This window comes from Stenella coeruleoalba (genome assembly GCF_951394435.1).
Source record: "Stenella coeruleoalba genome assembly, chromosome: 1".
NCBI lineage: Eukaryota > Metazoa > Chordata > Mammalia > Artiodactyla > Delphinidae > Stenella > Stenella coeruleoalba.
In genome coordinates this window covers 81,618,157-81,640,568 of record NC_137169.1, presented here as the reverse complement: position 1 = coordinate 81,640,568, position 22,412 = coordinate 81,618,157, and the positions used below count along the sequence as shown (strand labels likewise).

The 22,412-nt window shown below is 32.8% G+C and overlaps 1 protein-coding gene across 1 annotated transcript in view; it reads right to left on the bottom strand.

Moving 5' to 3' along the window:
• The window catches only part of CCDC18 (coiled-coil domain containing 18), a gene marked incomplete at its 5' end in the record, with an annotated part of 115,835 nt that overhangs the window by 71,126 nt on the left and 22,297 nt on the right, over window positions 1–22,412 (bottom strand). The window contains 5 exons of the mRNA XM_079913536.1: window positions 10,557–10,688; window positions 11,163–11,273; window positions 12,404–12,624; window positions 19,197–19,357; window positions 20,214–20,338. Coding sequence (XP_079769662.1) covers window positions 10,557–10,688; window positions 11,163–11,273; window positions 12,404–12,624; window positions 19,197–19,357; window positions 20,214–20,338 — 750 coding nt within the window. The remainder of the gene's footprint in view (window positions 1–10,556; window positions 10,689–11,162; window positions 11,274–12,403; window positions 12,625–19,196; window positions 19,358–20,213; window positions 20,339–22,412) is intronic.

The window sequence follows — 22,412 nt, the reverse complement described above, 5'->3', positions numbered from 1 at the left end:
ATAAGTAAGGAGAGGACTCAACACAATAAACAAATCATATTTAATAGACATACACAGCTCACTCAACCCCAAAACAATAGAATATACATTCTTCTCAAGTGCACATTGGATATTTTCCAGGATAGACAATATGTTAGGCTACAAATTTAAGTCTCAATAAATTTTACAAGACAGATATCATATAAAGTACATTCTCCAACCACAATGAGATGAAGTTAGAAATCAACAACAAAAGGAAAACTGGAAAATTCACAAAATTGTGATATTTATTAAACAATACATTTAAAAATAACCAATGAATCAAAGAAGAATTCACAAGGGAAATTAGAAACTACTTAGAAATGAATGAAAACAAAAACACAACTTACGAAAACTTACATGACTCAGCAAAAACAATATTTAGGGGGTAATTTATAGCTATAAATGCTTACATTAAAAAACAAGGAAGATCTCAAGTCAATAACCTAACTTTAAAACATAAGAAACAAGAAAAAGAAGAACAGAATAAACCCAAAGCTAGCAGAAGGAATAATAAAGATTACAGTAAAGATCAACAAAATAGAGAACAGAAAAACAATGAAGAATATCAATGAAATGAAAAATTGGTTCTTCAAAAACATAAACAAAATTGACAAATCTTTAGCTAGGTGGTCAAAAAAAGAGGACTCAGTATTACCAAAATCAGAAATATAAGTGGGACTATTACTATCAATTCTACAGAAATAAAAAAAGATCATAAGAAAGTACAATGAATAATTATATACCAACAAGTTGGATAATCTAGATGAAATGGACAAATTCCTAGGAACACCTACAAAGACTCTATCATGAAGAAATAGATAATCTAAACAGACCTATAAATAGTAAGGAGATTGAATGGGAAATCAAAAATCTCCCAACTAAGAAAAGCCTTGAACCTGCTTGCTTTATTGATGAATTCTACCAAACACATAAAAAAGAACTAATACCAATCCTCCTCAAATGTTTCCAAAAAATTAAGGAGAGAATACTGCCTAATACTGTAAGACCTGCATTAACCTGATACGAAACCCAGACATTACAAGAAAAGAAAACTACAGACAAATATCTGTTATGAGCACTGATGCAAAAATCCTCAACACAATACTAACAATCCAAATTCAGCAGCATAGTAAAAGGATTAAACACAGTGACCAAGGGGAATTTATTCCTGGAATGCAATGAAAATTGATCAATGTTACGTGCAATATCAACAGAATGAAAGAAAAAAATAACACATGAGCATCTCAATAGAAAAAAATAACACATGAGCATCTCAGTTGATGCAGAAAAAACATTTGACATAATTCAACACCCTATCATGATACCCTCTCAACAAATTAGGAACAGAAGGAAACTACCCTCTCAACAAATTAGGAACAGAAGGAAACTACCTTCACATAATAAAAGCCTTATATGAAAAACCTACAGCTAACATACTCAATGGTGAAAGATTGAAAGCTTTTCCTCTATGCTCAGAACAAGAAAAGGATGCCCCTCTCACCACTTCTATTCAACATAATACTGGAAGTTCAAGCCAGAGCAATTAGGCAAGAAAAAGAAATAAAAGACATCCAAGTTGGAAAGGAAGAAGTAAAATTATCTATTGGTAGATGATACGATCTTATACATAGAACACCCTAAAGATTTCACACAATAAAACTATTAGAACTGATAAATGAAATCAGAAAAGTAGAGGATGAAATTCAACACACAAAAGTCAGTTGCATTCCTATATGTGAACAATGAACAATCTGAAAAGAAAATTACAAAAACAATTTCATTTACAATAGTATCAAAAAGAATAAAATACTTAGGAATTAACCAAGGAGGTGAAAGACTTGTACAATTAAAATTACAAAACACTGATGAAAAGAATTGAAGAAAATGTAAATAAATAAAAACATATTACACGTTCATGGATTAGAAGACTTAATATTGTTAAAGTGTCAATATTACCCAATGCAATACAATCCCTAGCAAAATCGCAATGACATTTTTTGCTGAAACAGAAAAACCCATCCTAAAATTCATATGAAATCTCAAAGGACCCTGAACAGCCAAAACAATCTTGAAAATGAACAAAGCTGGAGGACCCTCATTTCCTGATTTCAAATCTATTACAAAGCTACAGTAATAAAAACTGTGATTTCGCATATGACATATAGACCAATGGAATAGAATCAAAAGCCCAGAAATAAATCCTCACATATATGGTCAAATGATTTTGACAAGGGTGCCAAGATCATTAAGTGGGGGGAAAGGACAGTCCTTTTAACAAATGGTGCTGAGAAAACTGGATATCCACATGCAAAAGAATGAAGTTGGACCCACAGCTAGCACCATATATAAAAATTAACTCAAAATGGACCAAAGACCTAAATTAAGACCTAAAAAAATAAAACTCTTAGAAGGAAACATAGAACAAAAGCTTCACAACATAGAACCAAAGCTTCACAACATTGGATTTGGTAATAATTTCTTAAATATGACACCAAATAATTTCTTAAATATGACACTAAAGGTATAGGCAACAAAAGAAAAAATAGACAAACTGGACTTCATGAAAATTCTAATAGTCTGTGCATCCAAAGACACTCTCAACAGAGTAAAAAGGAAACCCACAGAATGGGAGAGAATATTTGCAAATCACATACCTTGATAAGGGATCAATATCCAGAATATATGGAAAAGTCCTAAAACTCAACAACTACGTAAAAACAACCCTATTAAAAAATGGGTAAAGGAAATAACTAGACATTTCTCCAAAGAAGCTATATGACTAGACAACAAGCACATGAAAAGATTATCAGCATCACTGATCATTAGGGAAATGCAAATCAAAACTACAATGAGATACCACCTCACACTCATTAGGATGGCTACTGTTAAAAACCAGAAAACAAGTGTTTACAAGGATGTGGAGAAATTGGAACACTTGAGCACTGTTGGTGGGAATGTAATACGGTATAGCTGCTGTAGAAATCAGTATGGTTGGTCCTCAAAAAATTAAAAACAGAATTACCATATTATCAGCAATTCCACTTGTGCATGTATACTCAAAATAACTTAAAGCAGGGTCTCAAAGAGATATTTGTACACCCGCATGATCATAGCAGCATCATTCACAACAGCTAAAATGTGGAAACAAACCAAGTGGCCATCAACAGATGAATGGATAAGCAAAATGTGCTATGTACATACAATGGAATATTATTCAGCCTTACAAAGGAAGGAAATTCTGCAGTATGCTGCAACATGGATGAACCTTGAGGACATTATGCTAAGTGAAACAAACCAGTCATAAAAAGACAAATACTATATGATTTCACTTACATGAGGTACTTAGAGAAGGCAAATCACAGACACAGAAAGTAGAATAGTGATTGCCAAGAGTTGGGGGGAGAGGAGAATAGGGAGTTATTGTGTACTCTAATGAGTACAGAGATTCAGTTCTACAAGATGAGAAGAATTATGAGGATAAATGGTGGTGATGGTTGCACAACAATGTTAATGTATTTAATACCACTGTACACTTAAAAATAGTTAAGATAACATAAATTATAACACCAATAACACTAATACTGATAATACTAACCACAATAAAAAGTTTGAAAAATATTAAATAACTTTAGAATTTTTTCTTAAAACATGAATATATTAAAATTAATTTTATGAATAAACAAGACTAAATGATGTTATAACCATAGATTTTCATAGAAGCTGACCCATCAATTATCAAGTAGGCCCTTGGACAGACGTATCATGCCAATTCTCTGCAGCAATTCAGTATTTGAGATATCAAATATAATATCTTCCTAGAATTTCTGCCATTTTCAAATTAAACTTTGAAGGATTTATCAGGGATAAACTCATTTGAAAAATATTTTTTATCTCCTGAGTCAGTAGTTCCATTTTTGAGACTCTATTATAAAATAATATTCTAAAATAAGAAAAAAATAGCTTACAATAAAGTTTACTGAAAATTAATTATAGTCCTAAAAAACAGAAAAGTCAAATAGCAATAATTCTGTAAAACGAAGCTATTAAAAATTGTTTACGTGTGTTTGTGTATATGTGTACTATAAACATGTAAGTATGCAAAGATGCAGAGAAACTGGTCTAAAAGACATAAACTAATATTGTAACAATGATTCTAGGGTGGGATACTTTTTAAAACTTCATTTACATTCATTTTTTGGGTGTATGATTCTGAGGTTTTTTAATACATGCATAGATTCATAAAACTCCCATCACAATAAGGATACAGAATGATTCCTTCACTCTCAAGACCCCTCATGTTAATCCTTTACAGCAGCGGTCCCCAACCTTTTTGGCACCAGGGACTGGTTTCGTGGAAGACACTTTTTCCACGGATGGGGGTGGGGAGGATGGTTTCGGGATGATTCAAGCGCATTACATTTATTGTGCACTTTATTTCTATTATTATTACATTGTAATATATAATGCAATAATTATGCAACTCACCATAATGCTGACAGGAGGTGCAGCTCAGGTGGTAATGCAAGCAATGGGGAGTGGCTGTAAATACAGATGAAGCTTTGCTCGCTCACCTGCCGCCCACCTCCTGCTGTGCAGCCTGGTTCCTAACAGGTACTGTTCCATGGCCCGGGGGTTGGGGACACTTGCTTTATAGTCAACTCTCCACCCTTCCCAACACCTGGCAATCAATAAAATGATCTTCATCCTATAGCTTTTGACTTTATTGAGAATGTCAAAGAAATAGAATTGTATACAACATTTTGCAATTGGCTTCTTTCCATTAGCATAAAGCCTTGTAGATTCACCCATGTTTTCTCCTGAATCAATAGATTATTCCTTGTTATTACTGAGTAGTATTCCATTGTATTGAGGTACCATAGTTTACCCATTTACTCATTGAAAGACACTGGGTAGTTTCCAGTTTTTGGCAATTATGAATAAACCTACTATAAACATTTGTAGTAGGTTTTAGTGTAAAGATAAGTTTTCATTTGTCTAGAACAAATATCTAAGACTGCTGGGTCATATGTTAAGTGTATAAGAAGATGTTAAGTTGTTTCAGTAGTTTTACTACTTTGCATTATCCCCAGCAATATATGAGAAAACCAGTTGTTTCACATCCTGGGTAGCATTTGCTATTGTCAGATCTTCCTTCCTCCCTTCCTTTCTACCTCTCTCTCTCAGTATTCTAACAAGAATGCAGTAGTATTTCACTGTGCATTTAATTTGCATTTTCCTAATGATGAATCAAGTTCAACATATTTTCATATGCTTATTTGCCATTTGTATATCTTTTCTGATGAAGTATCTATTCAAGTCTTTGTCCATTAAAAAAATGGGATTACTTTCTTATTGATGAATTTTGAGAATTCTTTATATATGCTGGGTAAAAGTTCTTTGCTGGATATGTGATTTACAATATTTTCTCCCAGTTTATAGCTTGTCTTTTCATTCTCTTAATAATGTCTTTCATAGAGCATACATTTTTAATTTTGATGAATTCCAATTTATCAATTTTTCCCTTATATTGTTTTGGTTTTATATCTAAGAACTCTTGCCTAACCTAAGGTCATGAAGATTTTCTCCCATGTTTTCTTCTGAGTTTTTATATCTTTTTATTTTATATTTAAATATATGATTCACTTTGAATTAATTTTTATATAGGTATATACTGCAGCTCCATCTTTTTGCATATGGATGTCCAATTGTTCCAGCATTACTCATTCAAAAACTATTCTTTCTCCATTCTGAATTGGTTTTGTACCTTTGTTAAAAATCAGTTGACCATATTTGCCAGGTCTATTTCTAGACCCTATATTTTGTTCCTTTCATCTATGTGTCTATTATTTTGTTAATACCTCACTGTCTTGATTACTATAGGTTTATAGTAAGTCTTAAGATACGGTAGCATAAATTCACTAACTTTGTTCTCTTTCAAACTTGTTTTGCCTATTCTAGTTTCTTTGCCTTTCTATTACAAAATTCAAAATCAGCTATCTATGCGCACAAAAAAATTTTTACTGGGATTTTGATTGGAAATGTATTAAATCGAGAGATCTGTTTAAGGTGAACTGACATCCTAAATATATTGAGACTTACAATCCACAGAAATGGTATTTCTTTCCATTTATTTAGGTCTTTCTTTAACATTTTGTAGTTTTCAGCATACAAATATTCCACATATTTTGTTTTATTTACATCTATGTCTTATCTCTTTGGAGCTTTGTAAATAGCAGTATTTTTAAAATTTTAGCTTCTAATTGTTCATTGCTAGTACAGTTGACCCTTGAACAACGTGAGGATTAGTGGCAACAACCCCTCCTTGAAGTCAAAAATCTGTGAATAACTTTGCAGTCTGCCCTTCATATCTGCAGTTCTGTATCCACAAATTCAACCAACCGCAGACTGTGTAGTATTACACAAACTAAAAAAAATGCGAGGATAAATGGACCCACACAGTTCAAACCAGTGTTGTTCAAGAGTCAACTATATATAGAAATACAACTGATGTGGATGTTAACCTTGCATCCTGTGACCTTGCTCGCTCATTAATTTTAAGATATTTTTGTAGATTCTTTGGGATTTCCTACATAGACAGGAAACAGGGATAGCTTTGTTTCCTCCTGATTGAAATGGGCTTTTTAGTATGATGTTAAATAGGAGTGATGACAGCAGATATTCTTGCTCTGTTCCCAATCTTACAGGAGAGAATTAAGTGTTTCACCATTAAGATATATTATCCATAGGATTTTTTGGGAAGATGCCCTTCATCAGGTTCATGAAGTTCCCTTCTATTTCTAGTTGGCTAAGAGTTTTCATCATGAGAAAATGTTGAATTTTATCAAAAGCTTTTTCTGCATCTATTGATATGATCATGTAGGTTTTTCTGGTTTTTGGTATGCTAATATGGTAGATTACAATGATTTTTTTTTTCTGAATGTTGAACCAGCCTCCCATTCTCAGGATAAACCTCTCCTTTCCTTTATTAACCTTTAATATCTGTGAGGTGTCTAGTGATACACCCTTACTCACTCTTGATACAGGTTATCTGTGTTTTCTCTCTTTTTTTTTTTTACTTCATCAGACTGGCTAGAGGTTTATAAATTTTACTGATCTTTTCAAAGAACCAGATTTAGATTTCACTGATTTTCTCTACTAATATTCTCTTTTCAAATTCCAATTTCTTTCAATTATGCTTTTTATTATCTCCATCTTTCTGTTTCTTATGGGTTAATTTTGGTCTTCTTTTCCTAGTTTCTTAAGGTGGAAGTTTAGATTACTGATTTTTTTAAGTTTTCTTCTAATGTATGCATTTAATGCTATAAAGCTCTATGAACTGCTCTAGCTGCATTCCACAAATTCAGATATATTGTTTTCATTTTCATTGTTTAAAATATTTTAAATTTCCCTTGAGACTTACTCATTGATCCATGGATTATTTAAAAGTGTGTTGTTTACACAACATTGTAAAGCAATTATACTCCAATAAAGATATTTTTTTAAAAAGTGTGTTGTTTAACTTCCAAATATTTGGGGAATTTCCAGATATCTTTCCATTAATGGTTTCTAGTTTAATTCCATTATGGTCAGAAAACATACTACAGTTGACCCTTGAACAACATGGGTTTGAACAGTGCAGGTGCATTTATAGGCAGATTTTTTTCAATAAATACATACAGTACTAAACAATATGTGGTTGGTTAAATCCACTGATGTGGAACTGCAGATATAGAGGGCCCACTATGGGACTTGAGCATCTGCAGATCTTCTACAGTGGGTCCTGGAACCAATCATCCATGGATACCAAGGGACAACTGTATACATAGTTTTAATTCTTTGAAATTTGATAAGGCTGATTTTATGACCTAGGGTATGGTATATCTTGGTGAATATTTCAGGTGTACTGAAGAAGAATGTATATTCTGTTGTTGGTCCAGTGGTTAAGACTCTGCAATTCCACTGCAGTGGGCAGAGGTTCCATCCCTGGTTGGGGAACTAAGATCCTACATGCCAAGTAGCACGGCCAAAATTTTTTAAAAAAGAGAAAAAAAAAAGTTCGTTGACAGTGCTGTTCAGGTGAGTTCTATATGCTTGCTGAATTTTTAATCTACTTATTCTATCAATTACAGAAAAGAGCAGTGTTGACATCTCCAACTATAATTTTGTATTAATTTCTTTCTCCTTTCAGACCTCTTCACTTTTGCTTCACGTATTTTGAAATTAGTTTGTTAGGTACATATCACATTTAGGACTGTTATGTTTTCTTGGTGAATTGAGCCTTTTATCACTACACAATTTTCTATTTTATCCCTGGTAATTTTCTTTGTTCTAAAGTCTACTTTGATACTTATATTGCCACTCCAGCTTTCTTTTGATTATTGTTTGCCTGGTACATCTTTTTCCATGCTTTTATACTTGACCTATCTACATCTTTATATTTAACATGGACTTCTTAAAGACAGTATATCTGCATCTTGTTTTTTTAAATTCAATCTCACAATTTCAATTTTTATTTGGTGTGTTTAGAACAGTTACACCTAAATTAATATCTGAGATGCCTGAATTTAAGCACATACCCCTTTATTAGTTTTCTCTTTGTCTCCTCTATTTTTCATTTGTTTCCCCTTTCCAGCCTTCTTTTAACTATATGAATATTTTCAGAATTCTATAATATTTTATTTGTTAGCATATTACTGTATCTGTATAGTTTTTTTAGTGGTTGTTCTAGGGATTATAATATACATACAGTAGTCCCCCCTTATCTGTAGTTTCGCTTTCCACAGTTTCAGTTACCCACACTCAACTGTAATATGAAAATATTAAATTCCACAAATAAACAATTCATAAGTTTTAAATATCATGCCATTCTGAGTAGCATGATTAAACCCTGAGGAAAACTCTTTCCTGCCCAGGATGTGAATCATCCCTTTGCCCAGCATATCCACACTGTATATGCTACCTGCCATTAGTCACTTAGCAGCCATCTCAGTTATCAGATTGACTGTCATGGTACAGCAGTGCTTGTGTACAAGTAACTCTTAATTTACTAAATAATGGCCCCAGAGTACAAGAGTAGTGAGGCTGGCCATTTGGATATTCTCTTACTGTGCCTAACTTATAAATTAAACTTCATCATAGGTATGTATGTATGTATAGAAAAAAACATAGTATTTATTGGGTTTGGTACTATCCACAGTTTCAGGAATCCAGTTGGGATCTTAGAACATATAATCTGTGGATAAAGGGGACCAACTGTTTTTAAATTTTCATAGTTTACTCAGAATTAGATTTTTCCACCTGAAGTGAAATGTACAAACTTTACAAGATTATACCATTCTTATTTTATATTGTAATCATCCAAGGTATTACATCAACATACAATGAAAACCTCACTAGACAATTCTATTCTTTCTTTCAACGGTCATAAATATTACAAAAATCTTAAAAGAATAAATATAGTCCATGGTATGTAACCAAATATTTACTGTTTTTGTTGCTCTTCATCCCTGAGGCTTAAATTTTCCCTCTTATTTCTCTTTTGCTTGAAGAACTTTATCATTTATTTTAGAACAAGTCTGCTCATGACAAGTTCTCTAAATTGCCCTTAATCTAAGAATGTCTTTATATATCCTAAAGAATATTATTGCTGGACATAAAATTCTATGTTGACAATTTTTCTCTTTCAGCACTTAAAAAAAAAAAACAGTTCTTCGGTCTTCTAACCTTCACAGTTTTTGATTTTCTGATGAGAAATCTGCAGTAAATTTTAATCTTTGTTCCTCTATATACAATGTGTTATTTATCTCTGGCTGCTTTCAAGATTTTATCCTCTTTAAGCTTGTTGAATTTGTAAATTTATTTCCTTCACAAATCTGCAAAGTTATCAGTCATAATTCCTTCAAATATTTTTTGTACCAGTCTCATTCTCCTCTTCTCTGGTACTCTGATGACATAAATGCTAGACCTTCTGATATTGTTCAACAGTTCTCTGAGGCTCTGTTCACTTTTTTCCGAATCTTTTTTCTCTCTATTACTCAGACTGAATAATTTCTATTGCTCTACATTTGAAGTTTATATTTGTGTGTTAGCTACATTCTGCTATTAACCCATCCAAACTATCTATTTTTTATTTGGTCTTGTGCTTCTGGTCTCACAGTTTCTCCTTCACTTTTGTTTTTTGTTTTTTTTTACTCTTCACTTTTAACTCAAGATCAAGAGAGCATCTCCTCTTAACCAATCTTCAAGCAAATAATATCTCTAGTGGAAAAGAGTCTACAGAATCACTCTTAGCTTGATAATGTCAAAAAGTAATGATCAAAACTGAAATGGCAAGAGTACTAAAGGAGAGAGCATTGTAAAATGATCCAGAAGTAATGTGATTCTAATTATAGTATTTGCCACTAACTTTTCTATGTCTTTGTTTCCTCATCTATTAAAATAAAGAAAGCTGAGCTAGTAATGTTTAAGGTTCTTTTCAGCATTCATATTCTAAATATATATTACATTTACTTATAAAAACATAATTAATATCTTACTCTTTCAATCTGCTTTTCCATTTCTTTATGCTGGTCAAGATGAATTTTCTTTGCCTTTTCAAAAGCTAAACAAATTTTCTCATGCTCTGTATTGATATTGGTTTCTAGACTTCTAACCTTTTCATTCTTTTCCTAGAAATACAAAAACACTTTAAAAGAACATAATTAAGAAAGAGTTTTACATAAAAGTACATTAGTAAAGCATAAAATTTATCATATTCTAGGCTTCAAAGAATCATAGTAGTTAATATGTCAACTTCAAAAATATTTAAATATTTATAAAAAAGAGAAAGTGTTTTTTAAAAAATTGTATCAAAATGATAAGATTGTTTAAAAATGCTACAAAGCATATCAAAGAACTACTACCATTTCCTTCAATTCTACTAAAATAAAAATGAGGAACTTTAGATAACAACTTGCCATATTAACTTAAAAATATATAACTTAAAAATATAGAAATAAAAATTGAATAATCTGAAGTTTGGTAGAATTTATATTTTCCTATATGGTACATTTTAGAATAATGATACTAAAACAAACATGCTGTTACAAATTAAGTTCCTTAAAGCCACAGTAAATCTGCATCAAAAAAAAGGTAATTTTTACCATAAGTTCCTGTTCTAGTTCCGCATTTTTTGCAGCAATAGAGGAATAAGCAACAATTTTTTCTTCTAGCTGTTTCTCTAGAGTTAAAAGTTGAGAACATTTCTTTGTCATCTGAAAACACATTGAAATAAATAAAAAATTATTTTTTAAAAATAAGTGACAATTCAGAAGAAAAACAGTGAAGGGAAGACCAGAAATATGACATAGCTTATTCCATCTGTGTAATACGTAAGTATTTATTTCAGATCCCTATGTTCAAATAGGATTGCCCCCGAACCCATTTCATAAAAGTAGCTATTAAAGACTGAAATTAGTACAATAAAATGTTAACAGTAGTAATTTCTTGTGGTAGAACTATCAATGTTTTATTTTCTTCTTTGTCCCTTTTTGTATTTTCAACGAGACTGTGCTAATATTTTAATTTTAAAAAAGTTGTTCATCTCAGTACTTGGCAATTTTCTAAGTAAGCTGATGGCTATAGTTATAGACTGACTAAATCTCCTTTCCATTACTTATTTAAGTTCCTATCCCACAGGTCTTTTCCCTAGTCTTGGCTACAGACTTTAAGATGAAAAATCAGACATTTAAAAAGTACCCTCAGATAGCTGCAGCCTCTGGTTTGAAGGGTGAGTAGAGCATATACACACGTGGACGTGGTCCACAATTACCTAATTCTGTTCTGTCCTCAGTGGAAGTGACGATCAGATATTCATAAAACATACTTTATCCCCTTTTCAGAATGTAGTCCATAAGATATCTGCATCAGATTCACATGCAATTGTTTAAAAATGCAGATTCCTTTGCATTACTCCATATGTACTAAATCAGAATCACTGGAATAGGACCCAAAACGTGCATGTTTAACAGGCTTTCCAGGTGGTTCTACTGTTTGCTAAAGTTTGAAATCCTCTACTACTACCCCTTTTTTCCAATTACATAATCCAAATTTTTTACTTGTAAATATGTATTTGCCATATTAACTTATACTTGGAAGAAATAATAGAATACATTACAGTTTGTTTCACCAAATTTAGCCACTACAGTATTTTCCTACTTTTAACATATATTAAAACCCAGAAGTTTCCAAATATAATTTTAAAAGAAGTTATAACTCATGAGGTACCATTAATTTTTTTTTAGTGTATAAATCTGGACTTTAACATACAAGTTTTACAAAAACCCTACAACACTTTTTTCTTCTCTCAAAATCCAGTACATATAAATAGCTAATTCAAGCTTACTTCACTTTCAAGTTTGCTAGAGTTTGAAGCTTTCTCTAGCAGCTCCTCTTGAATCAGCTGAAACTGACTAGTTCTGTGGGCCATGTTAACCTTCAAATCAGAATTCTCAGCTTCTATCTGCATCAACTTATCACGTAATTCTTCTATTCCAGAAGCAAGTCTTTGCCTTTCTCTTTCATATTGCTTGTTCACAGTATGTTGATTTTGATCTTTTATACTTTCTGTTAATAAACATAAAAGGAAAATTGTTCTGTATAAAACTTAAAGAATAAAAACCCATTTCAATGTTGAAAGATTTAATCATAAGTTTAGTTTCTGATCTAAAGAATACTAAAGCGGATGGAGAATAAAACATACATTAAGGAAAATATAATGAAGGAACATGGTAAGCAAGGTACTTCCTATTATTAAATACATAACAAAGTAGGAATAAGGTCTTCTAACTCACTCACTTTTCTTTTTTTCCACAAAGAGCCCATCTCCATCTTTAAAAATCCCATTGTTTGGATATAAATAATTGTTTGAAAAAGAAAACCCAAAACACACAAACATTGTCCTGTCTCCTTAAACCAAAGTTTATCATAAATTTATTTGGATAACTTGAGATCATTAATAATATTTGCTACTGTATATAGATGTAGGTTCAAAAGCCAAAAACAGAGAATCCTTCTTATTCCAAACGAGCTGATGAGAACTCAGTAATGCTTTTTAAAAACACTGAAGGTTATCAGAGGTAGTTGTTTGAATATACCTTTTCTCCATTATAAATGTACACACCTATGCCCACTCAAAGGTAAACAAGCTTTCAGGAGTGCTTTAAAGTAGATGCATAGGGACTTCCCTGGTGGTGCAGTGGATAAGAATCCAACTGCTAATGCAGGGAACAGAGGTTCAATCCTTGGTCCAGGAAGATCCCATATGCCGTGGAGCAACTAAGCCCATGCGCCACAACTACTGAGCCTGTGCTCTAGAGCCCATGAGCCACAACTACTGAGCCCACATGCTGCAACTACTGAAGCCCATGCTCTGCAACAAGAGAAGCCACTGCAATGAGAAGCCCACGCACCGCAACGAAGACTAGACCCTGCTCAACACAACTAGAGAAAGCTCGCGCACAGCAACGAAGATCCAACAGTCATAAATAAATTAATTTAAAAAAATAAATAAAGTAGATGCATAATGTAGATGACTGCCTGAGAATACACAGATGTGGAAACAAGTACAGATGTACTATGCCTTCAAGGACTGAATAAGTAGCCATTTCCCATCAATTCTCCATATCCCTAATAATTCAATTTCTAAGTAATCTATCATTGTCTCTGTTTTTCTGTGACGTTAGAGAATATATGATATATACTATCACCACCTCTAATAACTAGAATTCTCTCTGCTGATCCCATCATTCTCTTCTGTATTCCCTCTAATTACTTAGATATCTAATTTTCTCTGCTGTCATTTCTGCTACTGGCAGCCCATTGTACTTGAAGATAGAGCATGATAAGTTAAAGATGCATATGTTAACCACTAGGGCAACCACTAAAAAAAAAGAGATATAATTAATTACTCAACTGAGGACATTAAAAAAATGGAATACTATAATTCATTCAAAAGAAGGCAAGAAAGATGAACAAAGGGCAATAGAATAGAAAGCAAACAAATACCAAGATGGTAGATTTAAACCCCAAAAGATCGATAATTACATTAAATGTAAGTAACCTAAACATTCCAGTAAAAGAGTAAAAATCACTGGTTATTAAAGCAAGAACCAATTATATGCTTTCTATTAGAAATTCACTTATATATAAAGATACAGGTTTAAAAGGATGGAAAAAGTTTTACCAGGCAAACACTAATCAACAAAAAGCTGCAGTGATTAACTATCAGATTATGACAGTTGAAAGGAAAAAATAGCATTGTCTAGTGAGGTTTTCAGTGTTATGCTGGTATAATACACTGGACAATTACAATATAAAATATGGATGGTAAAGAGACCTATAACCTTGTAAAGTTTCTACATTTCACTTCAAGTGGAAAAAATCTTAATTCTGAGTAAACTATAAACTATCAGAAAGAAATTTACTCCATCAGTCTGGAAGGACGTTGTTGTTGAGCTATCAAGAAAAACTACCCTGCCTTCCAGTTCTTTGACAAAACCTCAGATGTGTGGCCTTCTGGCCAAGCGCCTGCGATTTCATATTGTTGGAGCACTCACTGTCTCCCTAGGAGTTGCAACTTTCTGTAAGTTTGCTGTGGCTGAACCAAGAAAGAAGGCATATGCAGATTTCTATAGAAATTATGATTCCATAAAATATTTTGAAGAGATGTGAGGAACGTTGGTATCTTTCAGAGTGCAAAGTGATTTGGGGATATAAAGAATTTCTTTGGGTTGAGTTCCATGGAAGTTTGTCACTTACCTGTGTTCCTGAACTATGAAACTATGAACTATGAATATCTGGGCTAAGGAATACTTTCTCTTGATAAATAAACAATTAACCAATTAAAAAAAAAGAGAAATTTAGAGAACAACCCCATTTACAATTGAGTCAAAAAGAATAAAATACTTAGGAATAAATATAACCAAGTAGGTAAAAGATCTGTATACTGAAAACTACAAGATGTTGATGAAAGAAACTGAAGACACAAATAAATGGAAAGACATCTCATCCTCCTGGATTAGAAGAATTAACATTGTAAAACTGTCCATACTAACCCAAAGTGACCTACTGATTCAATTCAACCCCTATCAAAATTCCAATGGCATTTTTCACAGAAATTAACAAACAATCCTAAATATTTATATGGAACCACAAACGAGAAAGAAGAACAAAACTGGAGGCATTACACTTCCTGGTTTCAAACTATATTACAAAGTTATAGTAATCAGAAAAAGTATGGTACTGGCATAAAAACAGACACATAGATCAATGGAACAAAACAGAAAGACTATAAATAAATATATGTATATATGGTCAATTAATTTACAACAAAGGAGTGAAGAGTATTCCATGGGGAAAGGATAGTCCCTTCAATAAATGGTGTCGGGAAAACTGGACAGCAAAATACAAAAAAAATGAAACTGGACCATTATCTTACACCATACACAAAAATTAACTTAAAATGGATTAAAGACATGAACATAACACCTAAAGCCATAAAACTACTAGGGAAAAAAAAAAAAAACAGACTGTAAGCTATTAGACATCAGTCTCAGCAATGATTTTTTTTTTTTTTTGGATTTTACACCAAAAGCAAAAACAAATGTGTGGGACTACATCAAACTAAAAATCTCCTGTATAGCAAAAGAAACCATCAATAAAATGAGAAGTCAACCTATGGAATGGGAAAAAATATTTCTAAATCATGTATCTGATAAGAGGTTAATATTCAAAATATATTTAAAAATTCATATAACTCAACAGCAAAAAAAAAAAAAAAAAAGGGAAAAGGATCTGAATAGACATGTTTCCAGACAAGACACCAATGGCCAACAAGGTACATGAAAAGGTGCTTAACAACACGAATCATGGAAATCTAATCAAAACCACAATGAGATATCACCTCACACATGTTAGAAATGCTATTATCAAAAAGACAAGAAATAACAAGGGTTGACAAGAATGTGGAAAAAACGGAACCCTGGTGCCCTGCTAGCAGGAATGTAAACTGGTACAGCTACTGTGGAAAACAGTATGGGGGTTTCTCAAAAATTAAAAACAGAACTACCATATGACCCAGCAATTCCACTTCTGGGTATTTTTCTGAAGAAAACAAAATATTAATTAGAAAAGATATCTGCACTCCCATGTTCATTGCAGCATTATTTACAATAGCCAAAATATGGTAGCAACCTAAGTGCCCATCAATTGATAAATGGGTAAAGAAGATGAATATGTAAACTGTATTTATACAATAGAATATTAGTCAGCCATGAAACAGAATGAAATCCTGCCATTTGAAACAACATTGATTGATCTAGATGGTATTATGCTAAGTGAAATAAGCTAGACAAAGACAAATACTGTATGATTTCATTTATATATGGAATCTAAAAAACAGAACAAATGAAGAAACGTAACAAAACAGAAACAGACATAGATACAGAGAACAAACTGGTGGTTGCAGTTGGGGAAGGGGAAGGAGGAGGAGATAAATAAAATAGGTGAGAGACATTAAGAGGCACAAACTTTCAGTTACAAAATAAATGAGTCATGGGGATGAAAGGTACAGTATGGGGAATACAGTCAATAATATTGTAATAACATTGTATGGTGACAGATGGTAACTAGACTTATTGTGGTGATTTTGTAATGTCGAATCTTTATGTTGTGCACCTGGAACTAACAGTGTTGTAGGTCAATTATACTTTAATGATAAAGAAAGAAAGAAAAAGAAAGGAAGAAAGGGAAATATTCAAATTTTTAAAAGCAACAAATAAACAAAACCTAAAGAGTCTTAAAAAGACTACCTAATAACCTAGATAATCATATATAAGGTATTCAAGTGATTTGCTATTAGTACAAATACTGCAAGTTTTCTTCTACACGGTGGTTTCTTCATGTTAATTATTGGCTAAGAACTAAGTATATTAAAAGTAAAAGTGGATCCATAATGTACAACATGATGATAATAAGTTACACTGTTGTATAGTATATTTGAAATTTAAGAGAGTAGATCTTAAAACTTTTTTCCTTTTTTTTTGGTATGTAAATGAGATGACAATGTTACCAAATTTACTGTGGAAATCATAACATATGTAAGTCAACTCATTACACTATACACAAACTTACATAATGCTGCATGTCAACTATATCTCAAAAGAAGTGCAAAAAAAAATTTCACCCAATAATTACAGAATACAGAATTTTTTCAAGTGAATCTGGAATATTCACCAAAATAGACCATATGCTGGCCAATAAACTGAGTCTCAAAATATTTAAAAAATTGAAATCGGGTACATTCATGAATTCATTTGTTTAATGAAACCAACCTAATGTCCACCACTAATAACACAGAGGTATCTGGAAAATGACTAAATATTTGGAAATAAACACACACAAGAGATATTATATTTTGAACTGAATAAAATAAAAGCATAACATATAAAATTAATGGGATTCAGCTAAAGCATTGACTAAAGGGAAGTTTGTACCTTTAAATACTTACATTTGAAAAGAAGAAAGATTTAAAGTCAATAATCTAAGCTTTCACTTTAAGAAAAATTTAAAAAGAAGAGAAAATTAAACCCAAAGTAACTGGGAAGGAGTATATGGATCCTGAGGGAAATGTTATACAGTAGTCCTCCCTTATCCTAGTTTTTGCATTCCATGGTTTCAGTTACCTGCTGTCAACTGAGGCTCGAAAATAATAAATGGAAAATTCCAGAAATAAACAATTCATAAGTTATAAACTGTGTGCCGTTCTGAGTAGTGTGATGAAGTCTCACACTGTCCCTTGCCGTCCAGCTCCGCCCTGCCTAGGATGTGAATAATAATCCCTTTGTCCATGTATCCCACCCGTTAGTCACTTAGTGGCCAACTAGGTTATCAAATCAACTGTTGCAGTACCGCAGTGCATGTGTTCAAGTAATCCTTATTTTACTTAATAATGGTCCCAAAGTGCAAGAGTAGTGATGCTAGCAATTCAAATATAAAAGAAGCCGTAACATGCTCCCTTTAAGCGAAAAGGTGAAAGTACTAAACTTAATAAGAAAAAAAGTTGTATGCTGAGGTTGCTAAGATCTACAGTAAGACTCTTCAATCCAGGAAATTGTAAAGAAAAAAGAAATTTGTGCTAGTTTTGTTATCACACGTCAAACTGCAGAAGTTATAGCCACAATGTGTGAAGATAGAAAAGGTATTAAATTTGTACAATAAGATATTTTGAGGGAGAGAGAGGCCACATTCACATAACTTTTATTATAGTATACTGTTATAATTGTTCTATTTTATTATTATTGTTGTTAATCTCTTACTGTGCCTAAGTTACAAATTAAACTTCATCACAGGCATGTATGTATAGGAAAAAACATAGTAGTACATAGGGTTTCATACTATCTGCAGCTTCAGGCATCCACCGGGGGTCCTGGAATGTATCCTGGGAGGATAGGCAGGGACTACTGTATGTCTTGATTGTGGTGATGGTAACAAGGGTATAACCATATGAAAAAAACAAACATCTGGACTTCCCTGGTGGTGCAGTGGTTAAGAATCCGCCTGGCAATGCAGGGGACACGGGTTCGAACCCTGGTCCGGGAAGATCCCACATGCCATGGAGCAACTAAGCCCGTGCGCCACAACTACTGAGCCTGCACTCTAGAGCCCGCGAGCCACAACTACTGAGCCTGCATGCCACAACTACTGAAGCCCATGAGCCTAGAGCCCATGCTCTGCAACAAGATAAGCCACCACAATGAGAAGACCATGCACCACAACGAAGAGTAGTCCCCACTCACCGCAGCTACAGAAAGCCCGTGTGCAGTAACAAAGACCCAAGGCAGCCAAAAATAAATAAATAAATTTATTTAAAAAAAAAATCTGACAAAAAGCATTGAACTTTTATTTTAAATGGATGCATCCTACTGTAAGTAAATTTTACTTCAAAAATATATTTTTAAAGAATGATGCAAAGTTCAAGAATTTTGAAATAATTTTTACTGTCTTAACACATAAGTAGTAATAACAGATTATCAAGTATGTTTGATAATAGTAACCAGTTGATAATCTGTTTCTTTAAAAAACTATCATAAAGAACTCTGATTACAATTTATAATAAGAATTGAATATAATATACTTACCTACTTGATTACCTCCTAGTTTTACAGGTTCTGTTTCTAAACTATTTAATTTGCCACTTTCTTGGTTGTCATTAGAAGCAATAAGATTGTGAGATAATTGATTAGCAGTCAGTTTTGCCTGAAGCTTTTGAATTTCTGCCTCTTTCATTGCAAGCTTAATCCTGGCACAAAAGAAAATAAACCAAAAATTATTAGAAAGATTCTATAAAAATACCACAAACCATTTTCCCCTTTCAAATTAAAATAATTTTAATTAAAAAAAATTTTAAACTCTGATATTAGTCAACTATTGGCCAAGATACAGAAAGTCTTATATACAACTGATTACACTGTAAACTGGTTCAGCTACTTTAGAAACTTGATAGTATACAACCTATGACCCAGCAATTTTACTTCTAGAAATATCTGCTAGAGAAATTCTCGCATATTGTACAGGAAACATGTGTAAGTATGGACTTTGCAGCATTATTTGTAATAGCGGAAAACTAGAAATAAGGCAACTATTGATAAAGGAACAGATAAATTGTGATGTAGTTGTAGGAGAGACTCTTATACAGCTATTAAAACTAAACTAACCACACTAGTCCATCCATTGATCAACCATTCTACCTACCTATCTCGACACGATGAATTTTAAAAATGATGCTGAGTGAAAAAGCAAAATTACAAAACATATAAAAACAGTATATTTATATGTGTGAGTATAAACAAACACAAATGAATTGAAGGATAGATATCCATCTCATGATGGTAGATACTTAGGAGGAGAATGGGACTAGTGTTAAGGATCAAAGGGCATTATCTATCCTGTAATGTTTTATTTTTTATTTAAAGAAACAGATTTAAAAAAATATCAAAAAATGTTAAGAATCAGCTCTTAGTTGTGGAAATATGGATATTTGTTATAATACTCTCTAGACTTTTCTGTATATTTCTCAACTTCTCAACTAAAGATCTTAATTACCAATTTTCAAAACACATTGTATGTGCTAAAACTTCAGCATCTGAAAACCGTACCTCAATTCCGAAATCACCATTTTATTTGTCTCACAGCAGCCAATGTAACTGTCTTCCTTGTTTGACAAAATACTCATCTGGTGCTTAGACAGAGATGATTTAAAACCAAACATTTCTCTTTTTAACTGCAAGTTTAAAAACAAACATATATAAACTTACAATATCTATGATACAATTTATTTATGGCTGCGTTGGGTCTTCATTGCTGCACGCGGGCTTTCTCTAGTTGTATTGAGCAGGGGCTACTCTTTGTTGAGGTGAGGGGGCTTCTCATTTGTGGTGGCTTCCCTTGTTGCGGAGCATGGGCTCTAGGCATATGGGCTTCAGTAGTTGTGGTGTGCGGGCTCAGCAGTTGTGGCTCGCAGGCTCTAGAGCCCAGGCTCAGTAGTTGTGGCGCACAGGCTTAGTTGCTCCACGGCATGTGGGATCTTCCCGGGCCAGGGATCAAACCTGTGTCCCCTGCACTGGCAGGCAGATTCTTAACCTCTGTGCCACCAGGGAAGTCCGATACAATTATTTTTTATGTAAGTTTGAAAAATTGTGTGAATTTAATAGAAACAATCTAACAGCCATCAACAGAATGTATAAATTCATTATGAAATATTAACATAATGGGAAAACTACAATAGTTAAAATAAATCTGCATTATATAAATCATTATGGAGACATCACATGACACTGAGTGAAAAACAACAGAGGCACATATTGTACTTTCAAAAATGCACTGAACTATATATATATTTTTTTCCGGATACATCTGTATGTGGCAATATTTAAAATATGGGCAAGAAGGATACATATGAATTTCAAAATAGTGGCTACCTCTGAGGAGAGAGGGAGAGAATGGGGATCTAATGAAGTACATACTGAGGCTTTATTTCCCTATAAATTTTTATTCTAAAAATGTCTGAAGTAGATATCACAATATGTTTCCCAGATTTAGCAAATGTGCTATATTGGTCTCTTTATGTATTCTGTATGTTCTGAATAATAATTTTAAAAATTAGTTGTGAAAAGGGGCAAGGTAAGCACTTAATGACTACTACCTTCAAACTATAACAAAATCACACTTTTTAGAAATAGACAAATTCACATTTCTAAACCATGTTATATGGGATCAAGCATATATTATCACACCACTTTCAGAATCACATATCAAGTAATTCTTGATACTGAGTCAAAGGAAGTATCAATTTAAAATGAATGCTACCTGCATTTGATTACTATCAAATTTCAAAAGCAAACAGTACATTAGAAATCTAAGCAAACAGGGACTTCCCTGGTGGTCCAGTGGTTAAGACTCCACATTTCCACTGTAGCGGGCACGGGTTTGATCCCTGGCCTGGGAACAAAGATCCCACGTGCCATGTGGCCAAAAAAAAAAAAAAAAAAAATTAAAAAAAACAATCTAAGCAAATAATCAGCATCCCAGGAAAGTAGATATTGCAGGGGGATGGGAACCAAGAATGGTATGTCCTGCTTTTAACTCTGCCACTAGCTAGCTGGACAAATTATTTACTTCCTTGGGTACACTTCTTCACCAATTCAATAAAATGATAATACTGAATTAGATGATTACTAAGGTCCCTTTCAGCTTCATAATTCCATGACAGTTTAAAATTGGTAAAAGTCTACCAGCCATCCATATGTGAAACCAATCATGACACATTTATCTTATCTTTATCTTATCTCCTGATTTCACCTTTACTTTGCCCCTATGAATAACAAATTTCTGACACAAGTATACTTACTTTCTTCCTAATCTCACTTATAAATATGGTCATATATATAACTCATAGAGAAAAGGTGGCCAGATGCTACCATAAAAACAATTTAATATTCTGTACCATTCTAAGAGTATATGAAAAATTGCTCAACATGGTCAACAGGGAAATGGAAATTAAAACCACAATGTGATACCAGGTAATACTCATTAAGATGGCTACAATCAAAAAGACAGACAATAACAATTGTTGGCTAAGATGTAGAGAAACAGAAATCCTCACATTTTGCTGGTGAGAATGTAAAATGGTACAGCCACTTTGCAAAAGTTTGGCATAAATTTACCACATGACTCAGCAATTCTACTTCTAGGTATCTACTCAAGAGAAATGTGTGGACAGAGACTTGTAAGCAAATATTCATAACAGCATCATTCATAATAGTTCAAAAGTGGAAACAACCGAAATATACATCTAC